The 20854-nt window shown below is 42.8% G+C and overlaps 1 protein-coding gene, 2 long non-coding RNA genes and 1 pseudogene across 3 annotated transcripts; 3 read left to right on the top strand and 1 right to left on the bottom strand.

The window, feature by feature from the left end:
* Positions 1 to 2500: 2500 nt before the first annotated feature.
* On the top strand, positions 2501 to 4145 carry LOC120321884. The gene is made up of 2 exons (XR_005561615.2): positions 2501 to 2956; positions 3029 to 4145. It is a non-coding gene; the product is annotated as an uncharacterized LOC120321884 (long non-coding RNA).
* Positions 4146 to 9316: 5171 nt separating this feature from the next.
* LOC120321798 lies at positions 9317 to 12815 on the top strand. Its single transcript, XR_005561517.2, has 2 exons — positions 9317 to 9602; positions 12548 to 12815. It is a non-coding gene; the product is annotated as an uncharacterized LOC120321798 (long non-coding RNA).
* A 4999-nt stretch (positions 12816 to 17814) lies between these two features.
* On the bottom strand, positions 17815 to 18476 carry LOC26535530. The gene is made up of 3 exons (XM_015193315.3): positions 18353 to 18476; positions 18143 to 18298; positions 17815 to 18082 (listed from the first exon to the last, which is right to left on the bottom strand). The coding sequence occupies exons 1-3, from the start codon at positions 18378 to 18380 to the stop codon at positions 17964 to 17966; spliced, it is 303 nt and encodes a 100-aa protein (XP_015048801.1). The 5' UTR covers positions 18381 to 18476; the 3' UTR covers positions 17815 to 17963.
* A 52-nt stretch (positions 18477 to 18528) lies between these two features.
* On the top strand, positions 18529 to 19488 carry LOC26536217 (annotated as a pseudogene).
* The last annotated feature ends 1366 nt before the right edge of the window (positions 19489 to 20854 follow it).

Raw genomic sequence — 20854 nt, 5'->3', positions numbered from 1 at the left:
TTAAATCCAGGTATGGCCACAGAAGTTTCCCTCGTTTATTGACCGGCAAAGGCCCCCCGTTAAGTGAGTTCAATTAACAATGAACGGCGGCATTTTTTAATTAAATATGATTTGTTCTACCTGTGAACGTATACAGCTACTCAACTGTGAGTTATTTCATATTCATGCATATTGATCTCAATATGGGTGAAAAGCGTGACTAAAGTAATATGAAGCAATAAAATACGGTTTGATTTATCAATTTAATACCTCTCTTAGTTGGAAATCCTATATACCTTGAATAGATAGATTATTTTAAAGCCCCACTGCTCACGATGTCTATAATAATAGAAGATAATAGACCCAGTTAATTCCCGTAAACACGATAAAACCGTCACCATAAATACTAACAATGGCCTCTGCTCCCTATAAATTTTGCAATCGATTTTCGTAGTAAAATCAAAAGGGTTTACTTAGCGTGGCGCTGTCAGCAGTTGAGTAGGGTAAATACGGCCCCAATCAACTCGTCTACAACACTATCAACAGCCCGATTTGGGGGCATAATTTTTATAGAACCCCCCGCCGTTGCTTTAGTGGCGATATTTGGTATTTGGAGCGGATTTTTTTCTTTAGGTTGGTGGGGAAAGTGGCGGCAAAATGGCGCATGTCAGAGTCAGCCAAGCAGAATGTGAATGCATTTTTATAGCCAGTTGAAAGCGTAACGTGATAAAATGCTTTGCGAAATTTTGTTGTGAGCCAAAGTTTAGACGCCGCCAGTCCGCAGTTTGCCCTTGGCTTTTCCAAAACGATGATGATGAGGTGGGTTTCCGCGAAGCTCAGCACTCTGTGTGTATGTGTGTGTGTTTGTGTGTGCATATTAAAAGTCCTCACCTACGCAGCCATATGCCAGACTGCGTCGACCTACGCCGGCATGTCTGAAACTTTTGCTGATAAGGTGGAAAAGTTGAAACGTTCATAAATCACGACACCAGCAACTTGTTTTCCACTATAAATATGCAATGGCCCACAGCTCAACCGTTTGACCCAGCAACAACAAGAACAGCATTGTTGTTGTGCCCAGTCTCTTGATTTGCTCATTTTCAGCGAGGTATTGGAAGATTGCTTGGCCGGGGCAAAAGTCAAACTGTTTATAATCCCCGACACTGTGTCAGGCAAACTACTACTACCACTACTACTACTTTGCCAATCGTACGCCTAAGCCAAGGACTTACACTTGGCCAACTCCAACTCCAACTCCAACTCCATCGGCTTTTGGGGCCAGCCGCAGGGCTGGCCAAAGAGATTTGCAACACTTGTAACACTTTGCCAACATGTTTACCTCGAAATGCTTTTGCATCCCGACCGGCTTTTGTTTGACTGAGTGCGGCTGCAGGTGCAGCTGCAGTTGCAGTTCCAGCTGCATATCCTTCTTGCCGTGGATGATGGAGTCTTGCCCCCCCTACCTTTTTTGTTGACCTCTTGGGCGGCTGTGGGTTGCATGCTGCTAATGGCACATGCCACCATGCCACCCCCCACAATGTGTCACCTCAACTCAACCCACTACTCGAAGGCTCTTGCAGCAGATCCATTGTCCTGCTTTTGTGTTTTTGTGCTGACATAAGTAATCGCTCTGATTCTGTGGCCCGACTTGTGCCGAGGCATGTACTACACTCACTGAACAAAGATGGTCCTAAAGTGCCCGGAATGTGATTGCCACTTGAGCAAAAATGAGTTGCATCAAACAACTTTCTTGAATAGTCTGTTTATGGCAATAATAGTTGCTTCTCATGAGCTTAATTTAAGCATGATTTTCAATTTGAGGCTAGAATTCTAATACACCTATTTATATTTAACATGCAAAGTTGCATTTAGAATTTAAGCATTTAGAAGCGTATTTCGCTGAGTGCAAGCTCCCAATTGATTTATGTTCGACAATAGTGTTGTCGTTCACTTTTTGCTTTTTGTGAGATCCCTTTTGTGTGCCCAGAGCAATGCCAATCTCAATCCCAATCGCAATCCGAATCCCCTTTTGGCCCCATGGATTGCTGTAAAGTTTCTTTACTTGCGGCTTGCCATTAAGTTGTTAAGTTATCTATGTAGTATCGGCATTTCGAGCGGTTGGAAGCAAACATTACATTATATTGTTGTAAATGTTCGAAATTAGAAATTGGCCGGCACAGGGCGATGGTTTAGGATGCCCATAAGAGAGATGCAGGCCCATATCTTGGCCATCTTGACCGCAGTTTGTCTGTCTGTCTGTTGTTCGGCTCTTGTTGTTTGTGGAAGCCACTTTTTTCTGTCGGCCAGGCCATAAAGGCGAACAATCGGGGTGTTTTTGGGGAGGGGTTGGGTGTAGAATGGACGGTAATAAAGTAGAAACGTGCAAAAACTAGAAAAATGTGGTCGGAGCAAATAATAGAGAGAACTTAGCACAAAAATGCACAAAGTGGGTGGAGTGCCATAAAGAAGAAAAAACCCCAAGTGGAACAGAAAAAAAAAAAAAAAAAAACAAAAAGAAAACTGAAATTCGACTATGAGCAAGTACGAGCAAGTTTTGGCTACGTGCAATTCCTGCTCTCAGGTCACTTTTGCGGCATGTCAAAGGTTGTGGGTAGGTGTGGGTTCCTGTTTTGCGGGGGGTGGTGGGTGGTGGGGCGGTATATATGTGGGTTGTAGCTATTGGCCATAAACTTTCGCCTGTTGAAGCGCAAAGCAACAGAGCACCACCAGGGTTAGTCGTGTGCGGAAAGTGGAGATTGCTGGCTGAGAGCTTCGTGTGGATTAGTGCAAAAATATCTTTCCCTTTTGGTTCTATAATTCTTGAGCAACATTTAGCATACTTCCGGTTCTGTGGCGAGGAGTATTTAAGTATTTCACCATCCTTTACCGCACGCAGTCACCCTGTTTGGAGTGAGATCCTTATGGGTCCATCGCTTCAGTTACAGTCAAGTATGTCAGTTAAACAGTGCCAAGTGTTGTAAGTCAATTACCTGCCACTGAGCGGAAATCTCCGACCGCTTACATAAAGCTTACGTGTCTTTCCACACAGCTCACACTTACCACACTCTTGCCACTCGATGTTGCCTACTTTTGTGCGCAGCGCTGTCTCACTTCGCCGCTTCGATAGTCGACTGTCAGGATACAAAGCAAATTCCCAATGCAACGACTGCATTATGATTGTCACTTCAAATCCTTGAAATGCTGATTGAATGGACGGCAATTCGCTCGGAAAAGCCAGTTGGGAAGTGGGAGGGATACCAAGCATTCGAATGCTGACGCATAGCATCAAACATGGAGTGCAGCTGAACGTCACGCACTTGGCTGTCGCCGTTTTTATGCTGCCAATAATTCAAACTGCTGTGCGAATGCAAAAATGACAAGCCAAGTTCTCGACTTTCAAGTGGAATCGCAGAATCCCAGAATCGCAGAATCGATGCGCAGAAGCACTCAGAAGATAACGACTGGCGACACAAACGGCCGGAGCACATCTACATAGCAGAACCCACTGCTCCCTCAACTGGAGTGGTGTGGCATAATAAATGAACTCCTATTCCCCAGTCACGTCATTTAATAATGCAATCCCAGCCGAATACTGAGTTAGCTCGCAAGACTGTACAATTAATTTATCTTCATAAAATTACGCAATAAATTTTGAAATGGAAATGCTTTGACCGCTGTCAAAAGTTCCCGGCTTAAACTAGCTAAATTATTCATTTCGCTACACAAAGGAAGTGCACAGCAACTAAAACTTTATTCTGCATAAAAATGGAAATATTATTTCACTACCAAAGTAATATCGCCAATAAATCTTTCACTGACTTACATTTTCTTTAAGTGTGCTCTAAGCTGGAAAGGCCACCAATTTCGACCATGAAAACCTTTAAGAAAGTTTACGTTATGAATGGAAGGCCGAAAATAGGTTGTTCGCCAATAGCAACAAAATGTCGAAGAAGCTGGAAGATGAAGTTGAGTTTGCCCATCTGCGTCGGACACGAAAAGTTTCTAATTGAATTCCATGGAAAGTAGTGAGAATCTCGTTATGAATGGCCAACTCGAATTACTTGTATCAGTTGAGGCAACTGGATTAAAATGCTTAATAATTTCAACTTTTGTCTCGGCCAAATTGTGCTGTAAAAAGTGTTTATAAAATTACGACAACCAAGTCAGACCTTGGCGAAATCAATTGAAGGAAACTTTCGTCAACTTCATTTGCACTGTCGTTTGCCTAATTAAAGTCAACTTAGTTTCGTTTTTGGAAAATAAAAGCAGACAAAGGAGGTGGCAGACTGGAGCTACAACGTAATGCAAACAAAGTCAGTTGCAGAAAATGTAGTTTTCTTATTTCTCCCGGCAATTCGCATGTCAATCATGATTTGCACAGAGAGAAGTTGGCTCAAAAAAAAAAGCCAAGGGCAGCAGTAGCTGTATAAAGGTAAAGTGAAACTGTTAACTCCATAGCACCCGTAACACGTTTTTCATTTATGCGCATGGTGGCCAAAAAAAAGGGCAACTGACACTCCCAGTTGACATGCATTGAAATAGAAGTAAGTTGCCCAAGTCCTTGTCGCCACCTGCTAGCAATTGGCACTCTGGAAGCAAAAGTTTGACAAGGTGTTGACACGACACCTGCTCGAGTACAGTTTATACACTTTATACACTTCATGCAGTCGAATGGAAAGCGATCTCAATACGAGTATATATATATATGTGTATATATGTTGGGCTACAATTTATGGCCACTTAATTTGACTGAATTTTGCGTTTCATTAGTTGATGCGCCGCAGCCAATAGAAACGGCTAATTCTCATTTCGAAATTGATTTGCTGTAATTAAATTTCAATTTGCAAGGCATTCGGCTGGAAAACACACATACATAACTAACTAATTTGACGCTCACCTGGTGTCCAATCTATATCTATAATATTTCATGAAACGAATTATTGACACCTTAATCGATGCTAATTATAAACATTTGTCCTCACTAATATGCACGATTTGAAATGGCAGTGCCATGAAAGTTTTAGCCGTACATTATGCATGAGCGGGAAATTAAACTCAAATGTTATATACATTATTTTACGCTTATTTGCATTTCGATTATGCTCGGTTTTAACAACAATAACGATGAGGTGTGGCAAGAGAAGCACTTCAAAGGCTTAATTCGGTTAGAACGCTTGCCACCTCCACTACTGTTACTGCTACTGATTGACTCTCCTGCCTGTCGGCTGTCAGGGCATACTCAGCTTGAAACCATTATTTTGATAAATAATTGAATATTGTTTCATTATACGGCACAACTTGCCATGTAAATGCATTGTGGCTTCTGCTGCTGTTTCTGATATTGCTGCTGTTGCTGCTGCTCCTGGCATTCTGGTTCCTGCTGCCGACATCAAAATGCAATTGACTTTTCACTATATTGCAACTTTGAGGTTTTATCGGGGTGTATGTGTGGGTGGGTGTATGTGTGTGCGGCACCATGGGTGTTGATTACAGCAGCCACCACTACTACTACTACTACTACTACTACTACTGCACATTGCAGCCTCGAGTCCTCGAGTGCGTGTCTGCATTTCCGCTGACGAAGCCTTGTTGCCAATTTGGCAACACGACCACAGCTGCCAGCGACAATTTGAGGCAAGCAGCACTAGCTGCTGGAGTGGAGTCAGTTGTTCCGACTGTTTTGTCTTCAAATTTGGTAGCAATTCAACCCAAACTTTGCCAGTGACTTGGTGATGCGATGTGTGCTGGCTGTGGACCACAACACTTTGGCTTAATTTACCGGAAACTTTTCCGCAGAGCATCACACATATGTATGTATGAAACTTTTCCATTTTCATTCCGCTTTCCACTCGCGCTCGCGCGCTCTTCCTGCAAGAGGCACATAAATTAGACTCCTCTATTTTCAGCAGCTGTCAATTGACATTTTTTCCCCGCAAAATGAAGCCATTTAGGCAAGTCGAGGGCAAGCCAATCTCCTTGGGCGAAAAGTCATAAACCTTCGGCTCCGGCTGGCTGTGCAGCATAATCGTTATTTATGTGAGCGCGTGAAATGTATAAAAATGTTGCCTTTAACAGGCCATAAAATTCCACAGTGCCACGCGATATGGCGACCCGTATATTCGTTCTACTTCTTCTTCGTGTGCTCAACTGCCATTTTGTGCAGCGGGCCAACGTGGCGTATGCGTAACGTTGTATAATGCAAAGGTCGCTTTGGATATGATTGGATTTCTTTTTCGGTATTTAAAAAGCATTGAACTTATGGAGCGCGCCAGCAGCGGCAAATGGCAGCAGCTAAATGCAACACTCGGAGAAAAATCTTTTTACATGTTTTAATCTTACCTTTACTGATTAATATGACCTTTAAAACATTTTGAAATCACTAAACAAAACATTTAAAGAAATAACCTATTTGGCTAGCTTGCAAAAGGATTAAGTAATTGTGGCATTTTTCTTTAGAATTTTTTTCCAGTGCAGCAGCAGCATCCATAGCTTTGGCATGGATTCCCTTGCACACAAACACCGCTGCTGTTTTTGATATTCTTGCTCCTGTTTAGCAACATTTATCGCCGTTTTGACATAAACACACATACGCACTCACACCCACACACACTGGTAATGGGCGGGGTAGTGTGGCTGGAGGAGGGGGAAAGTGGGGGAACGACAGGCAACACATGCTTGGCAGCCATTTTCACATTATTTTGTAAACAATTTTAAGTTGAATGGAAAATGTTTATGTTTTGCCAGCACCATCGCATGCTGCACCCTATTTAACTTGTACTTTAACCATTTTCCGTCGCCGAGCTGAAATTCAGCTTTTATTTTTCTTTTCGGCGTGTGCGCATTTCTGCTTACGGTTTTTAGCATGCGTTATTAAATTTATTGGACTTGACAGGAGCGGCCTTATAAAGCATACAAAATGGGTACGTGCGACCGCAGGGCGTCATAAAAATTATATACATTTTTTCACATTGTTTATTGTGATTGTAGAATAACTCAACTCTTTGCCGTCTTTTTTGCCATCAGCGGCTCACTTTTGTTGGTGTGCAAACATTTACACTGCTTTTCATTATGCCAAAGCACACCCACACACACACAGCCATGTTTATGCAAATGTTTGCTAAATAGTTTACATCTTCGTGTCGTGTGTACTGGTGTGCATGTGTGCGTGCGTGGGTTAGTTCACTGTACCTCACTGTGCTGGTCTCGCCTCACAAGCTTGGCATGAAGCCCTGGGCATATTTGCATAAATTACCACAGAATGACAGAAAACAATGGAGCAGCACCGCCGAGAACTGGACAAGGGCTCATACACACTTATTGGTTTTCTAATACAGTGAACACTTGTCGCGAGGAAAACAACATTAGATCTGTAACTCATAATGGTGTCTATAAGTATGCAAAGGAAATTCCACATTCGCTTTGAAAAATGGACATTTAAAACTTACTTTTAGACACCATGTAGTTGCATTTTGTTCGCTGTTAAATAATTGGGCTCTCCTCTAACCTTCTGTGCGTTTGTGATCCTTTAGACGCCATCCTTGTGGCACGGCCAGTTACCGACAGCCCACGAATGCGTAATATTGAAGTGGATTGATTGATCTGGCACATGCGCCAACAGCACTTGTACGCTTTTGCTTGAAAATAAATTTGATTTTTTCCACACTCTGGCTGCCTGTTTTTGACATGGGCTCCAATTAAAGTAACGTGCCACGCCTCGTAGCACGATTATTGATTGGTTGGTTGGTTGGTTGGGTTGCTTGGACTAACTGCACTCACTGGCGGAGAGCTCACGTTTTCAGCTGGGATGTCATGCCCTATATTATAACATTATGTGCTCCTTCGGATGACGCCTCTGTTGAGAGGGACATTATTGTTGCATACTTTTTAGCATGCGCTTAATTACATGGCATTAACAATGTGTGCTTGTGTTAGTTTGTTTGTGTGAAAATTATGCGCGTTAGTAGCGTTTTACATGCTGCACTGTTTTTTTCCCTGTTTTTCCCGCTTTTCCCTCGAAGGCAGCTCATATTAATTGAACAATTTTTTAGCATATTTTTTTTGCTCGTTTTATGCGATTACTATCGCCGGACATTTTTACTTTTTTTCTGGTTTTTTTTTTGTGTTTTTTCTCCCACCGACCGCTGAATGCGGGCTGCTTATTAGGAGCAGCTCTGTGGCGTGGTCTGCGTGTTTATAATTCACACTTCTGTTGAATGCCATTCGGGGAGTGCATTGCGCAATGCAATTTCTCGCTGCCAATCGGAACAGGGATGTGGTTGTGGATGTGGCCGTCGTTCCAGATGGCTACGTCCTCCTATTTCCTAACTCAGGGGGCGAAATGAAGTCATTACCTGTAGTTATGGCATGACAGACTTTAGTTGTCGTAAATAGCAACCTTAGTCAACGCCTCTGCCATCAGGCAACTTCTCCGTTTCGGGGCAAATTAAAAACATTCGGGCCACAGTAGCTGGTGGAATGTGTGGCGGCGAAACGCTCATATAATTCAGCGGCCTTTGCGTGTCTTTAGCCAGCGAGTACATAAAATATTAAATACCAAAGTAAGTTTCAAAGTTGTTGAAAGCTTAGCTGGTTTTTGTCCACACGCACTTGCTGAAACTTAATATATATGCGAGATATCCTGCCGCGTTTCAGATTTGCGTATTTATTGCTCAGGGGGCTCGGCTTTATTTCCGTTTTAATTCAGTGTAAACAAATGTTTATGTGGCACTTCCTTTTGTTTTCCATAATTTTGCGTTTGTTCTCCGTTTCACAGTATCGCAGATTTGTTGCTTCATTTCGCCATTCTATTTTCGCCCCACGTGTTGACACTCTGCCAAGTGGCAGAGCCCGCGGCCATTTCACAGGGCCATTGTGCAGCCGCATTTGGAGCCATTGTTGTGGATTCCACCCACATCTCAGCTCGTTAGGCCCAGCGCTCTCAGCACAATCACAAGGACACTGAAAAAAAATGGAGCAAATCTATTAAAGTTTCTCATATTACGCATGTGTGAATTTAATCAATAAAGTTTATTTATAATCAAACTATACTTTGTGTACGCATAATCACATTAATATTGAATCAACATATTTATGCTATTTTCCTGACAATATTTTTTAGAATATGCAATATTCGATGCTTTCCTTTTAAATGGTAGAGGAAAAAACATGTAATTAATACATTTTAATTAAATGTAGAATCGAACATGCCTGTACGTGCATTTTTTGAACTAGGCAAAGAAAATTTATTTTCATCATAAATTTTCAATTGCTCGGTTTTTTTTCTATGCATACTAGCACACTCTGCAAAAACGAGGACAAGGATGAGTGTGGAGATGGAGGGCACTTGAAAGCGACACGACTAATTGGAGCCAGCTTTCTTACATACGATTAGACGTTACGTATGCGCCCCGTTGTTCGGCATGTGCCAAATTTATGAGGGCCTTTTTAGCCATTAGGCGCGAGCTGTGAGCTGTGAACAGTGAATTGTGAACAGTGAATAGTGAGCAGTGAACGGGGAACGGGTAACCACCCAAATGGGTCACAAAACTGTCGTCGATGGGCGGCGGGTCATCGGGTCATCGGCAGACAGCCTTCAAATGCAGAAGCGACGGATAATTAACGACGTGAGTGAGGAAACTGCTGAAATGGCGCTAATTGCAAAGCAATCGTCGCACGTGAAGGACTCGCTAAATCACGGTCTCTATCTCTATCACACGTTCCCGGGCAAATAGCCACCATTACGAACGCTCAACATCGCATCGGCATTATTTGCTCTCTACTTCTGGCTGTGTGGCCCATGGGGAAATGGCTTGGATCTGGGATGATGAAGGTCAATATGCCTACACTTAGCCCGGTTTGGTTTCCCATTTTTGGGTCACCATTTTGGGACTTTCTATGAGTGTGTGTGTGTGTGTGTGTGTATATACTCCAGTTTTTATTGACAAACGCATAAAATTCGCTTGAACCTTTTGTTAACCCAGAGGACACCTTTGGGCACCTAGGGTTCTCGTACTCCTTCTCGTTCTCGGTGCCATTTCCTGCCGTGTCCTTTTTCCGGGACGCCTGGTCGTCTTGGGTTTTGCCTTTCATTTCGCTTACTTAAGTATTTATGAGCTAGCAATCCCCGGAATGCTGTGTGTCTTTATTTGTGCTGCTACTTTGCTGCCTTCTGGGCGTTAAATTGAGTTGGCCCACACATGGCCACACCTGAGCGATCATGGAGTTTCACTTAAGTGGAAATCTTTGGTTTTCGGTTTGGTTTGGTTTTCTTTGTGTTTGCCACTTAAAGAGCTGCGCCTGAAAAACTTAAAGGACTCTCGCCCAAATAAGAATAAAATATAGCCAGCGATTACACAAAACTTTAGCTTGTAATTTCCAGGGGAAAAACTTAGTGCATTTGCTAATTTCGAAGTGGAAAAAAACGGAGCTCTAAGCCGAAACGGTTAGCGTTTTTTATCGCCACTCCTGTGCCATAAATATGCCTAGATGGTTGTAAGGACAAGAGGGGTGGAGTTGAAAGGAGCAGCCAGGACCAAGCGGCTTGGACCACACAATGTCTCTAAGTAGCTACGGCACTCCGGGGACCAATTACCCCATAGAGCCGGATCGAGTCAGGTAACAAGCTGGGTTTGACCCGCAGCCACAGCCCTTCGAGTTTTGTCGCTGGAAAAGCCAAAAAATTAAGTTACGTTTAGGCAAGCGAAAAAGTTTGGGCCCAAAGATGGTCCGTCCCGTTTCGAGCGGCCATATGTTTCACTAATGGTCGCGCACATTGCGGCCATTAGGATATGGCGCCCAGCAGGTGGGTCCTTCCACCCCGCGGGTATCTGCCGACCAAGGACTTTGGCATGCCAGCCAAGTCCTGCTCTCTCACATCGAGTCCTTTTTCTTCGGGAGAGAGAGAAAGCGAGTTTGGAAAAGAAATATAAAGATTAAAGTTAGGAAAATCGCTTAAAAGTACATGTATAAATCAGTGAGTCAGTGTGGCATCAAATCTTAATACTTGATGTTATTGTTGGGATAAAATTGGATTGGCCTTTGAAATTGAATAAATCCTAAAAGGATTTCAAACCCAACATTTTGGGGGCTTTATACAAAAGCTTAAAAAGATATGCTTTGCCGCTTATTATTAAATTATTATTACCTGAAAAGCTTAATCTATTAGCCTGATTGGCTAAGAGGTTTGTCAACCCATATTTAATAAGAGTTAAATGCGAAGATTAAAGCTGCAGATAACATTTCGCAAATGTACAAATACAAACAATTCTACCCAAATTGGCCATATAATCCAAAATGTTTGATTAAATTGCAGTGCTGTTTGTTTTTCTCTTCGAGCAAAATTAATGATATTTGAGACATTATCTGCACTAAGCGCAGTAGACATTTGTTGCAATACATATCCCTTGCATAGGCAGTGCACCTGCTGTTAAACGTCGCTTAGCATTTTCTCATTAGTTATAAAATCACTTATTTGCGATGCAAATTGATTGAAGTCAAATGTGGTCGTGTGCCGCATGAACTAATGGCGCACATTTCGTCTCGGGCTTCAATGAAATTGCATTTGTGCATGACCGAATTCCCAAAACTTGAGCAATCATAATAATAATTATGCAAAGCAGGGACGGAGACGCGCAGGAAACACCTGGAATTACGCACACGCACATACACACACACATATAAGGACCAAAAGGACGATTTGGGGGACGATGCGATGCAATGAGATGCGGTGAGGACAAGTGCAAATTACTTTGGCTTTGTTTGGTCGTCGTTTCTGTGTTTATATACTCAGGCTTGCCTGATGCAAGTATTATGCAATCCGGGCGACAATAACCTTATCAATGTCTCTGTGTGCAAATGCCAGTTGCCCAAATAGAAAATGCGACAACCTTCTTGTGGCCCCCACTTCTTGTAGTCGAGAAGTCAGCTCAAGTTTTCATGCAAAGTCGCATCATCAAATATCAAAGTTTGTCAAACTAATTTCAGTGACTCTGTCGCTTCGTCTGTGTACTTTCAATTAAATAATTGTCATTACAAGTATGTGTCAATAAGCCCGACAACACGAACTGCACTCGAATTCAGCACTTTCCGCTTTGTTGGGCACTCAGACAATCCCGTCCAGACATTAATCAAGCCAGGAAACTCTTGGGCAGCACAACCCAAATCACAAAATGAGGAATTTATGCAAAAAAAAAGTTCAATAAGGAAAATGAGATTGCTTTAGAGGAAGTCCAACCAAAAGGTAGCACAAAATTGAATGCAAATTTGTTTCCTTTACCGACTTTTGTTCGAAAGTCCGCCATGTGCTGAGCCATCGGAATCGCTGACCCTCTGCTAATTATGATATATGAAGGTGAGCCAGTCAAGGGAAACACATAAAAAGCCATTTAAATATATATTAATTGCGGCTCTACACCAAATCCCCGGAAGTGCAGGGAACATTTCCTAATTGTTTTTTGTTCATTACATCGCGCCCGTGGGTTTTGTGGCAGACAGCAAACATATTTCCACAACGTCATTAAATCACGGGTAAGAAGTAAAAGCACAAATAATCATTTAATTGCCTTTTCAGTTCCCGGCTTGAGTCACAGTCGTTACCCCAAGTCGGCAAAGTGTTGCCCATAAATAGTAACTACTGTTCAAAAGTGAAGGGCTGCGCAGTATCCTGGCGTATACTGCAGGATGTGAGGCGCCCGGGATGTCCGGATAAAACAAAGAGCATTTGCACACTCTACAAAAAGAAGTGCTCTCTCGCTCTCAAAGAAAAGGTTTAGTTTATTAAAATAAATGCTGTTAAAAATGCCTGCATAAAGATAAACTTGAAACTATTTAAAAGCAAACTACATTACAATGATTCTTTGCATTTTTGGTATGCCAAGCACTGAATTCATGTAAATGAATATTAAATGAAATTCATATGGAATATTATAGTTTTAGTGTGAGCTTGCTTTGTTCATTTAGTCATTGAATAGAATTTGCTACTAAATTTGCGAACAAAAAATGAACAAAAATGTTTACCTCAATGGAACTAATCTGGTGAACAATTCTCGTTTGTTATTAACAACTGTCATACATTTTTTTATCAATATTTTGATTTTTTTGTGTGCATCTAGCGCTTGCTGATGAGTGAGCAGAATGTGGCTGCTTAATCATGGGATGGGGGGCTGGAGTTTTGTTGCTGGCAGGGGAAGTGGAAATGATGCTCGCTGGCAATTTATTTGAAACCGCATAAAACAAGCGACGAGTAAAAATGTATCCGCCGCTCCTTTAGAATGTTGCTGTTGCTGGTTGCTGTTGCTGCTGGTTGGTGTTGCCGCTGATTTTGCCATGGACCGAGCGGCTAATGAACAAACAGTGGAGCGCAGATAGGGAACGGATGATGGAAACCTCAGTAAACAACTGCAGTGCTGGTAAATAGACGCCGGCAAGGACTTGGCCCGTAAACAGGCTGGCTTCGGCTTCAGCTCTGGCAACGGCTGCATAAGCAAAAACAGAAGAAAATGGCAACGGCAAACGGCAAACCAACCAAAGCTGCCAACTAGAGCAACGTTATTAACTTGAATAAAAATATTTACTGCCCGTCGAGCACTCCAGTTATCAATGGTGATGCAGCAGCAGTAGCAGCAGAAGTAGCAGAAGTAGCAGCAGCAAAAGCGATGACAAGTCGAGGCGAAGGCTGCTGCACTGCATCCCATCCATCCAGGAATTTGATGATGATGAGTGTGATGATGATGAAACGCAAGCACTTAGTGCGTTGCCGGCATTTACTTTGGCACTCACTTTTTTCGTCCTTGTTTGCCCACCCTGATTAAAGTTTATTTTAATTTGTTGCTGTTGTTCTTTGCCGTGCTGCTGCGGCTTGGCTTGATGCTTCCTGTTCATTTTCCTTCTTTTTTTTCTGTTTTTTTTTTGGTACACTTTTTTCACTTTTGGCTTCTGCTGCTCCCCGTTAAGTGGCACAATTTGGAGGCGCCCCCCTTTTCCCAGCCGCTCTTCATAACGCATCGCCGCTCAGGCGTGGCCCCAAGTGCAGTCGAGTGCGAAAAGAAACCGCGACGTCGTTGTAGGTGCCAAAAAGGTGGGGGGATCGGCATCCCCAATTTCACCTGGCATTCCTACCGGCATCACGGCATCCTGGCATCTCGGCATCTCCATCTCAGCAGCTCCATCTCAGCATCTCCATCTCAGCAGCTCCATCTCAGCAGCTCCATCTCATCCTCAAGGTGCCGCAGTTCGGCCGGCTATACATGCGCGAGTTAATCTTAATTGAAATTCCTTGCCGGAAAGTCCCACGGCTCGCCGTATGTGCCATATGCTGTTTGCTCATGCAGATGTCGGGCCGTAATGAAATATTAAAGGATATTAAAATGCTCGCGCGAAACACGGGTCTTAAGAAGTATTTGCGCCGCATTAAATTTCATTTTCCCATTTTGGGCACCCAGTGATGGATAATATTCGGTATAAGTGTTTTTCACACAATTTATTCTGCAATTGTTATGAGTAATTATTGTTTTATCTGTGAAAATTTAATTTTAACAATTGCATTTATATTCAATAATATGAAAGCATAGGTTTTCATCAAATGAAATTCTTTGTAAACAATCGAATTCTATTCAATCGCCGTAAAGATGAAATATCGTTTGCAAAAACATGCAAAACAAACCACTTCGTTTCCCATCACTGAACATTAAAGGGTGGCAAAAGCAAAATAGCAAAAGCAAGAAAGCATAAGCGAAAGCGAAAGCAAATACCCATGAGGTTGGATTCCGCCTCCTTAAGCTCAGTTTATGTTCCATTAAAATGTTTTAAAATTCTATCCCACATGGATCCCCATATACCCATACTCGCATATTCCGCTCTTGCGCTCTGCTAACAATTAAGCAAGATGCTAATTGTTTCACAAAGCATTCGCACTTCGTCGCTTTCCAAGCACCATGGCAAACCCCCATACCCTGCGAAAGGATGCCAGGATGCGGAGTTCGCCTTCGAAGCGTCCAGCTTAAATTGAAATTTAATGCCAGAGCATAAGAAGCTTAAGCCCTCTCCCTCAGCTGGATATGGTTGTACACATGTTAAACACTTTTTTTCCCACCTCCAGCCAACCAGTCCAGCCCGCCTTGCAGAGTTTTTAGTTTGAAATCCTTTGGCAGATTGCTAACCAACTGCCGGAAGAGTCCTTGACTTGTCCACGCCCACTCCTTGCTCTTACTCGAGCTCTACTCCTGGATTCCCCAATGTGGCTGTGCACATTCTAATTTGTATGCAAATCAAAATCAATAGGATTAACCAAGTTACATAGTTGGCAAGCATTGTCGAGTTTTTCCACTGCCAGAGAGCTGTTTTCCAGCAAAATTGTTTTCTCAAAAATATTTCATGACTACCACCACACCTACCTTTCTCCCATTCAAAGAAGGTGAGTGTGTGTGTGTGTGTGTTGTTCGTCGATTGCTGATAGTGTGTGGGCTTAGCAAACTTTCCAGCTTTGCCTCATAAGTGCGAATTTATGTTCCAATGAAGTTACCTGACTTGATTATGAAAACGAGCACAGGTCCTGGGAATCGAAAGTGGCCCACTGAAGTGGGAGGGGCTATGTGGAAAGGCTGTGCTTTAAAAACAATTGAAAGCGCTTTCTGGGGATTTTGGTAAATCTGCAACAAAAGAGTACTACTTGGAAAAGTAAGAATTAGGTTTAAAACTTGGTCCATGAGCAGCATGTTCTTAAAACTAATGCTTTAGCTAATAATTGAGTACTTAACTAATGGGTCATAATACCTTTAAGGACGAGTTTTTGCTACTTGCTATTGTAACACCAAATTGAAAACTCAACATACTACGAAATTTGGAGCAAACCAGAGCAAACCGAATTCGACCAACTGGTGGGCCATTTTTCATTGCTTACTGCCATGCAAATACCACACACATACACACAAGCACACACACACAGAAAGGACACTCCCGCATATGTGTAAATATTTAAAAACTTACGACTGTCGGCAAAGAATAAAGGGAATTACTTGTGTGTGCCAGTATCTGGCTTACGTTTAGCCAGCGGTTCTGCAGTACATGTGGCATCCTGACACTTGGCGATGCCCTCCATTGCGGACATAATCCTCCGGCCATATATCGCTATCTGTGGCGCATGTGGCTCCTGTTTCCGTTTCCGTTTCAGAGCCACAATGGCCAGTGGGCTTGGTTGGGTACTTTGGTGCACTCGCGGGTGTTCGCGGCACTTTTCGCCATGCGTGTCATGCCAAATCAGCAGCTGCAGCTGGCCAGGATTATGGCTCCAGTTGCGTAGCATTCGATCGAACGTAGGACGGTGCAATTAATTAATCTGATTAGTGCGTTTTGGGGCGGCAAAGAAATCTCTCACAGTTTTGCTAATTTCATTAATGGCTTGCTCGCCGCCCACAGCCGCGTGCCATTTTGCGTACAAGTGGCGCATTTAATTAGGCTAATAAAGTAATTCTCAGGCAGCGAGTGTAAATGAAACAAGCGGCGCGAAAGGAGAACGCAGATCCTGTCGGCGTTTCCCGCCTTTTCCGCGTTTCCCGCGCCAACTGCTAATAAAACAGTCATAATGAGTTAGCAGTAGTTGGTCGGCGCTGAAGTGGGCGGCCACCCACATATGTATGTGCATATATATATATATATATTACACACATCCTGGCTGCTCCTTCGTGCCTGGCTCAATACAATTAAATTACGTGTGCGCGCTGGCCGAGTTTGTTGCAAGTGATAAACCGATTAGCACTTCGCGCTACCCCTTATCGTGAAACAAACCACGGACAAAGGATCAAGGACCCCTAGAATCAAGACTACGAATCCCAGAATTCTGACTCCTGACCATGGACACCGGATCCAACAGACCAGTCACTATATCTTGGTCCTTGGATCACTATGGTTACCCCAACACGGGCAAAACGCGGCCGGTAAAATCAGGATATAATTAATTTCATAAATCATGCTCACTGCATGCGTATATTTATGGGTATAAATCATGTAATTAACTGGCGCATAGTCCCGACCCGGGTCAACATATGGCCAATGGCCAATGGTCGATGGTCGTTGGCCATGGAGGACTGGTGCTGGCCATGGAGGCCATGATAAACAAGATATTAACGACTTAATTTACTGCAGCCCGTGTGCCGGGGCAAGTGTCTGCCTGGCCATAAAGTGCAGGCACGCAACACAAATATTAATGGTTGAACAAATATATATACTCGTATGTACGTAAGTGATGAGAGCTAACGTCGAGTGGTGCACCCTTTGGATTGCCACATGCAGGATAATGTTAATAATTTTCCAAGTGGCTTAATTATAATTATAGCTGTTTGCGTAACGCAGAGCTAGCACTTACAAATGTCCAGGGGGAGAAATTAATTTTAGCGGCTTTTGTCACACATCAATCACAGTCAGATATGCATGTTTTTTATTATTATAAAGTGATTTTTTTGAGTATTATATATTTAAATAGTATACATTTGAAAAAACAATATACCTCAAACGATGGGATGTAGCGCATTTAACGCTGCGTCTCTTGTGTGAAATTAAAACGCTTAACGGTCGTGCAAATTTTCCCATTCTGGTAACCCTTTTGCTCGGCTACTGTGTACGATAACCGCCAATTTTTCAATAAACTGCAATAAATGTTTATCCATTTATATGCTTGATGCAATACTTCTTTATGTTGCTACTGTTGCCGTTTGTTTTTTAAAAGCAAAGGTTGCAATAAGAAAAAAAATGGGTAAAAACGCAGTCATATTAATGACCGTTCTGCAACACTGTTGGCCAACCACGAACTCACAGCCTCCCGCACCCACAAAGTACTGCCAGTTCTTTTGAAGTTTAATTGGCTGATTTAAGTAAAATATTTTATTCACTGGCAGCCCATTATGGCAGTTAAAAAGGAGGTTAAGGATATGTTTTTATAATTATTTGACACATTTTTGAGCTTTATATATTATATTATCAATAAATGTAACTGCCTAAGCGAACATTTCCACGGACTTGTCTTTTTTGTTTAGCTGCTCTAGCAAAACAAAGGCTTTGCACTTTTGCACCGTGGATCTGAAGCAGTGTCCATAAAAGGGCGTTTCCTTAAACTCTGCAAGCATATATACATTGGGTTACCCATACCGATCGTTCACTGTACCCTGCAACTTACTGTACGCCTCCGGTAGCTTGCAATTGATCATTTCCAGTTCGCAGGAGCTCTTGAAACTGGTGTAGCATCTGTTATTAAAGCCACACACCGCACGATCCACCCACGCAGCGCAGGTGGTGCAGTTGCCATCGCCCCGTGTTGCACTTAGATAGGATACTTAAAGCTGAGTTTAAAGCTGGCTGTTAGATACGCAGTATGCCACAAACTTACCCAAGAGAAGCAACCAAAGAACCTGCATGGTCGACTGGTCGAAGGAAATTATCTTTCCCCACAACACACCAAGCCGTGAGTTGTGGAAATGATTGGGTGTGGCGAATGGATTTCAGCGAATTTGCATAATCACCACCTGACTCAAGCCGTGGCGAGGCCTTTTACTTTATTACAAATGAAATTAGAAGGAAATTATAATTGCTGTAGTATATGCAGCAAGGCACTGGCACTGGACTGGCCGAGGAACCTGGAACCCGGAACGCGGAACCCAGAAAGCAAACTCCCTGGATGTTGCATGTTGCTTGCCGCCAGCAAAGGAAATGAAAACGCCCCCATGTGAGCCAAAAAGCCAACGACCTGGGCAGGGCAGGCACAAACTGCAGAGCGTCGGAGGGCGGGGAGAATAGAAAAAAATAAACACACCAGCGTCGGAGGAGTCCTGCCGCAGAGCAACTATAAAAAGGACACCCTGCAGCCGTGTGTACCGGAGTCTCTATTGGTGTCAGCCAGCAGCTTACAAAGTCAGACGCATGTGATGGTGTGTCTGTGTGTGTGTGTGTGTGTGTTTGTTCCGTACGAAGGACGCTCCCAGCTTTTAAGTATAATTTTCCAGATACACAGGCCGAGTAGTGGAGTCCAGGTGGCAACTGCTAGACAAAAACGATGTGCACGCCCCCACAAAAAACACACACAGACGTGGAACACACAGGAGCAGAAGGACCAAAAGGAGTAGAAGGACGAGAAGGACGAGAAGGAGCAGCCAGCTAAACGAGTAGGTGGAGAAAATTTAATATGATTATGTTGAAGTAAATTGCTTGAAACAAATGTTGCATGGGCATCCGCCCAGCGATCTCCACCTGTGCATGTGCATATATACTCGTGCATATACATATGTATATACACACCCATCTATCTGGCAGCCAGACTTTGATTCACTCAGTTGGCAGACCTTTAAAAAGCAATTAAGGACAATACGATTTTCGCCCTCAAAGGCTGCAAGCTGTCAACGAGTTGAGAACGGAGGAAAGTAAGTGCTCCGCTTACTGTGTGGCCAATGAATTACGTTTTGGGCCTCTGTGATTTGCAAACAATGTTAATAATAAATTTGTTACAGCTATCAAGTGAGCTTAGATGGATATTGATTCTATTTTTTATATTACCATTTATAGGTTCAAGAAGCTTAACGAGCGCAAATCATTAGACTATTTATAGCCGCCTCATTAGCGAGCTGTCAAATAATTATATGCCATTATTGCGGAATGTGGCACACTAATACCAATTATTAAAATCAAATGATGTGCAGACAGATCCACAGAAAAAAAGCGAAAAATTGAGAACATTGTTGCCAGTGTCTGCGATGTGGCATGCCACCGTTGGCAAATCAATTGACATGCCTGGATGCCAAGCGTCAACAGCCCTCAGCCCATGATAATTAAATTGCGCATTGAATTTTAATGCAATTCAATTAAAATATAAAATATTTTTCAATTGGTTCACTGAAGCGGTTAGCCGTCGTCCGACTCCGGGCCACGTAATTAAATTAATCAACGATGCTTTCACTCATTGCCACGTTTATTTGCTACCAACATGTGATACAATTTTGATGCATCATTTATGAAAATCCTAAATTTGGCTTCAAATTCCAAGGCATTGGTCAAATTATATACTTCATAATTTATAAACCTAATAATTTAAATACTTAATAATTTATAAACTTTATAATTTAAATACTTATTAATTTATTAATATAATAATTTAAATACATAATAATTTATAAACGTAATTGAGTAAATATAAAATAAAATGGTAAAAAGGATTAAAATTATCTTATGTGTTCAAACTTAAATGGGATTTCTAACTTGTGGCCTACCGAAACTGCGCCGATTATTACAAACTCATTGACTTTGGCTTAGTTGATTGACTCCTTCCCTTGCGCAATCAATTGGTTTTCCAAAAGTCAGTTGATTTTTTACCGGTCTACCGCAATTGCAATTGAACGCACAAACCCGAAACCAAACAGAAATTTCTGATGCTGTCTGCGGCTTTGCCTAATCGAAATTAGCTTTGCCCTCAAATAGGCGGTGGCAATTAGCCATCGCCGCGTTCTGGTGGCCACTGGGTGGCTATTGGGTGGCTATTGGGTGGCAACTGGGTGGCGTTGGGGATGCGGAGGTGAGCGCCTGATGATGTCACATTCAATTGAGAGCAGGGACCGACATCCATTAAGCCACTGTCACGTTGGAGCCCTTGTTTTTTTCGGCGTCCAAATGCTGCACAAAAGCGAAACAAAATAATTTAAAGCCTCGGTGGAAGCAGTCGACGCACACAGCACAGCAAAAAACAATTATCTTCGCACTAAAGCCAGTTACAGGCTGCCGCAGTGGCAAATGATTGACACAAGGCTGACAGGCATTGCAGCTCCTGACATGAACAGGATCAACGGGGAAACTCGGCAGCTCGGCAACTCGGAACTCGGAGCCAGGATAGAGCCTGCCAGCGTTG

Source organism: Drosophila yakuba, chromosome 3R, assembly GCF_016746365.2.
Source record: "Drosophila yakuba strain Tai18E2 chromosome 3R, Prin_Dyak_Tai18E2_2.1, whole genome shotgun sequence".
Lineage (NCBI taxonomy): Eukaryota > Metazoa > Arthropoda > Insecta > Diptera > Drosophilidae > Drosophila > Drosophila yakuba.
Note: the sequence above shows the minus strand (reverse complement) of the source record. Positions and strands in the feature narration are given on the sequence as shown.

Coding starts and splice junctions, on each gene's coding strand:
- LOC26535530 (XM_015193315.3), bottom strand. CDS start 18,380: ATGCAGGTTCTTTGGTTGCTTCTCTTGG. Junction 18,299..18,352: donor TCTTTGGTTGCTTCTCTTGG/GTAAGTTTGTGG, acceptor CTCAGCTTTAAG/TATCCTATCTAAGTGCAACA. Junction 18,083..18,142: donor CAAGCTACCGGAGGCGTACA/GTAAGTTGCAGG, acceptor ATATGCTTGCAG/AGTTTAAGGAAACGCCCTTT.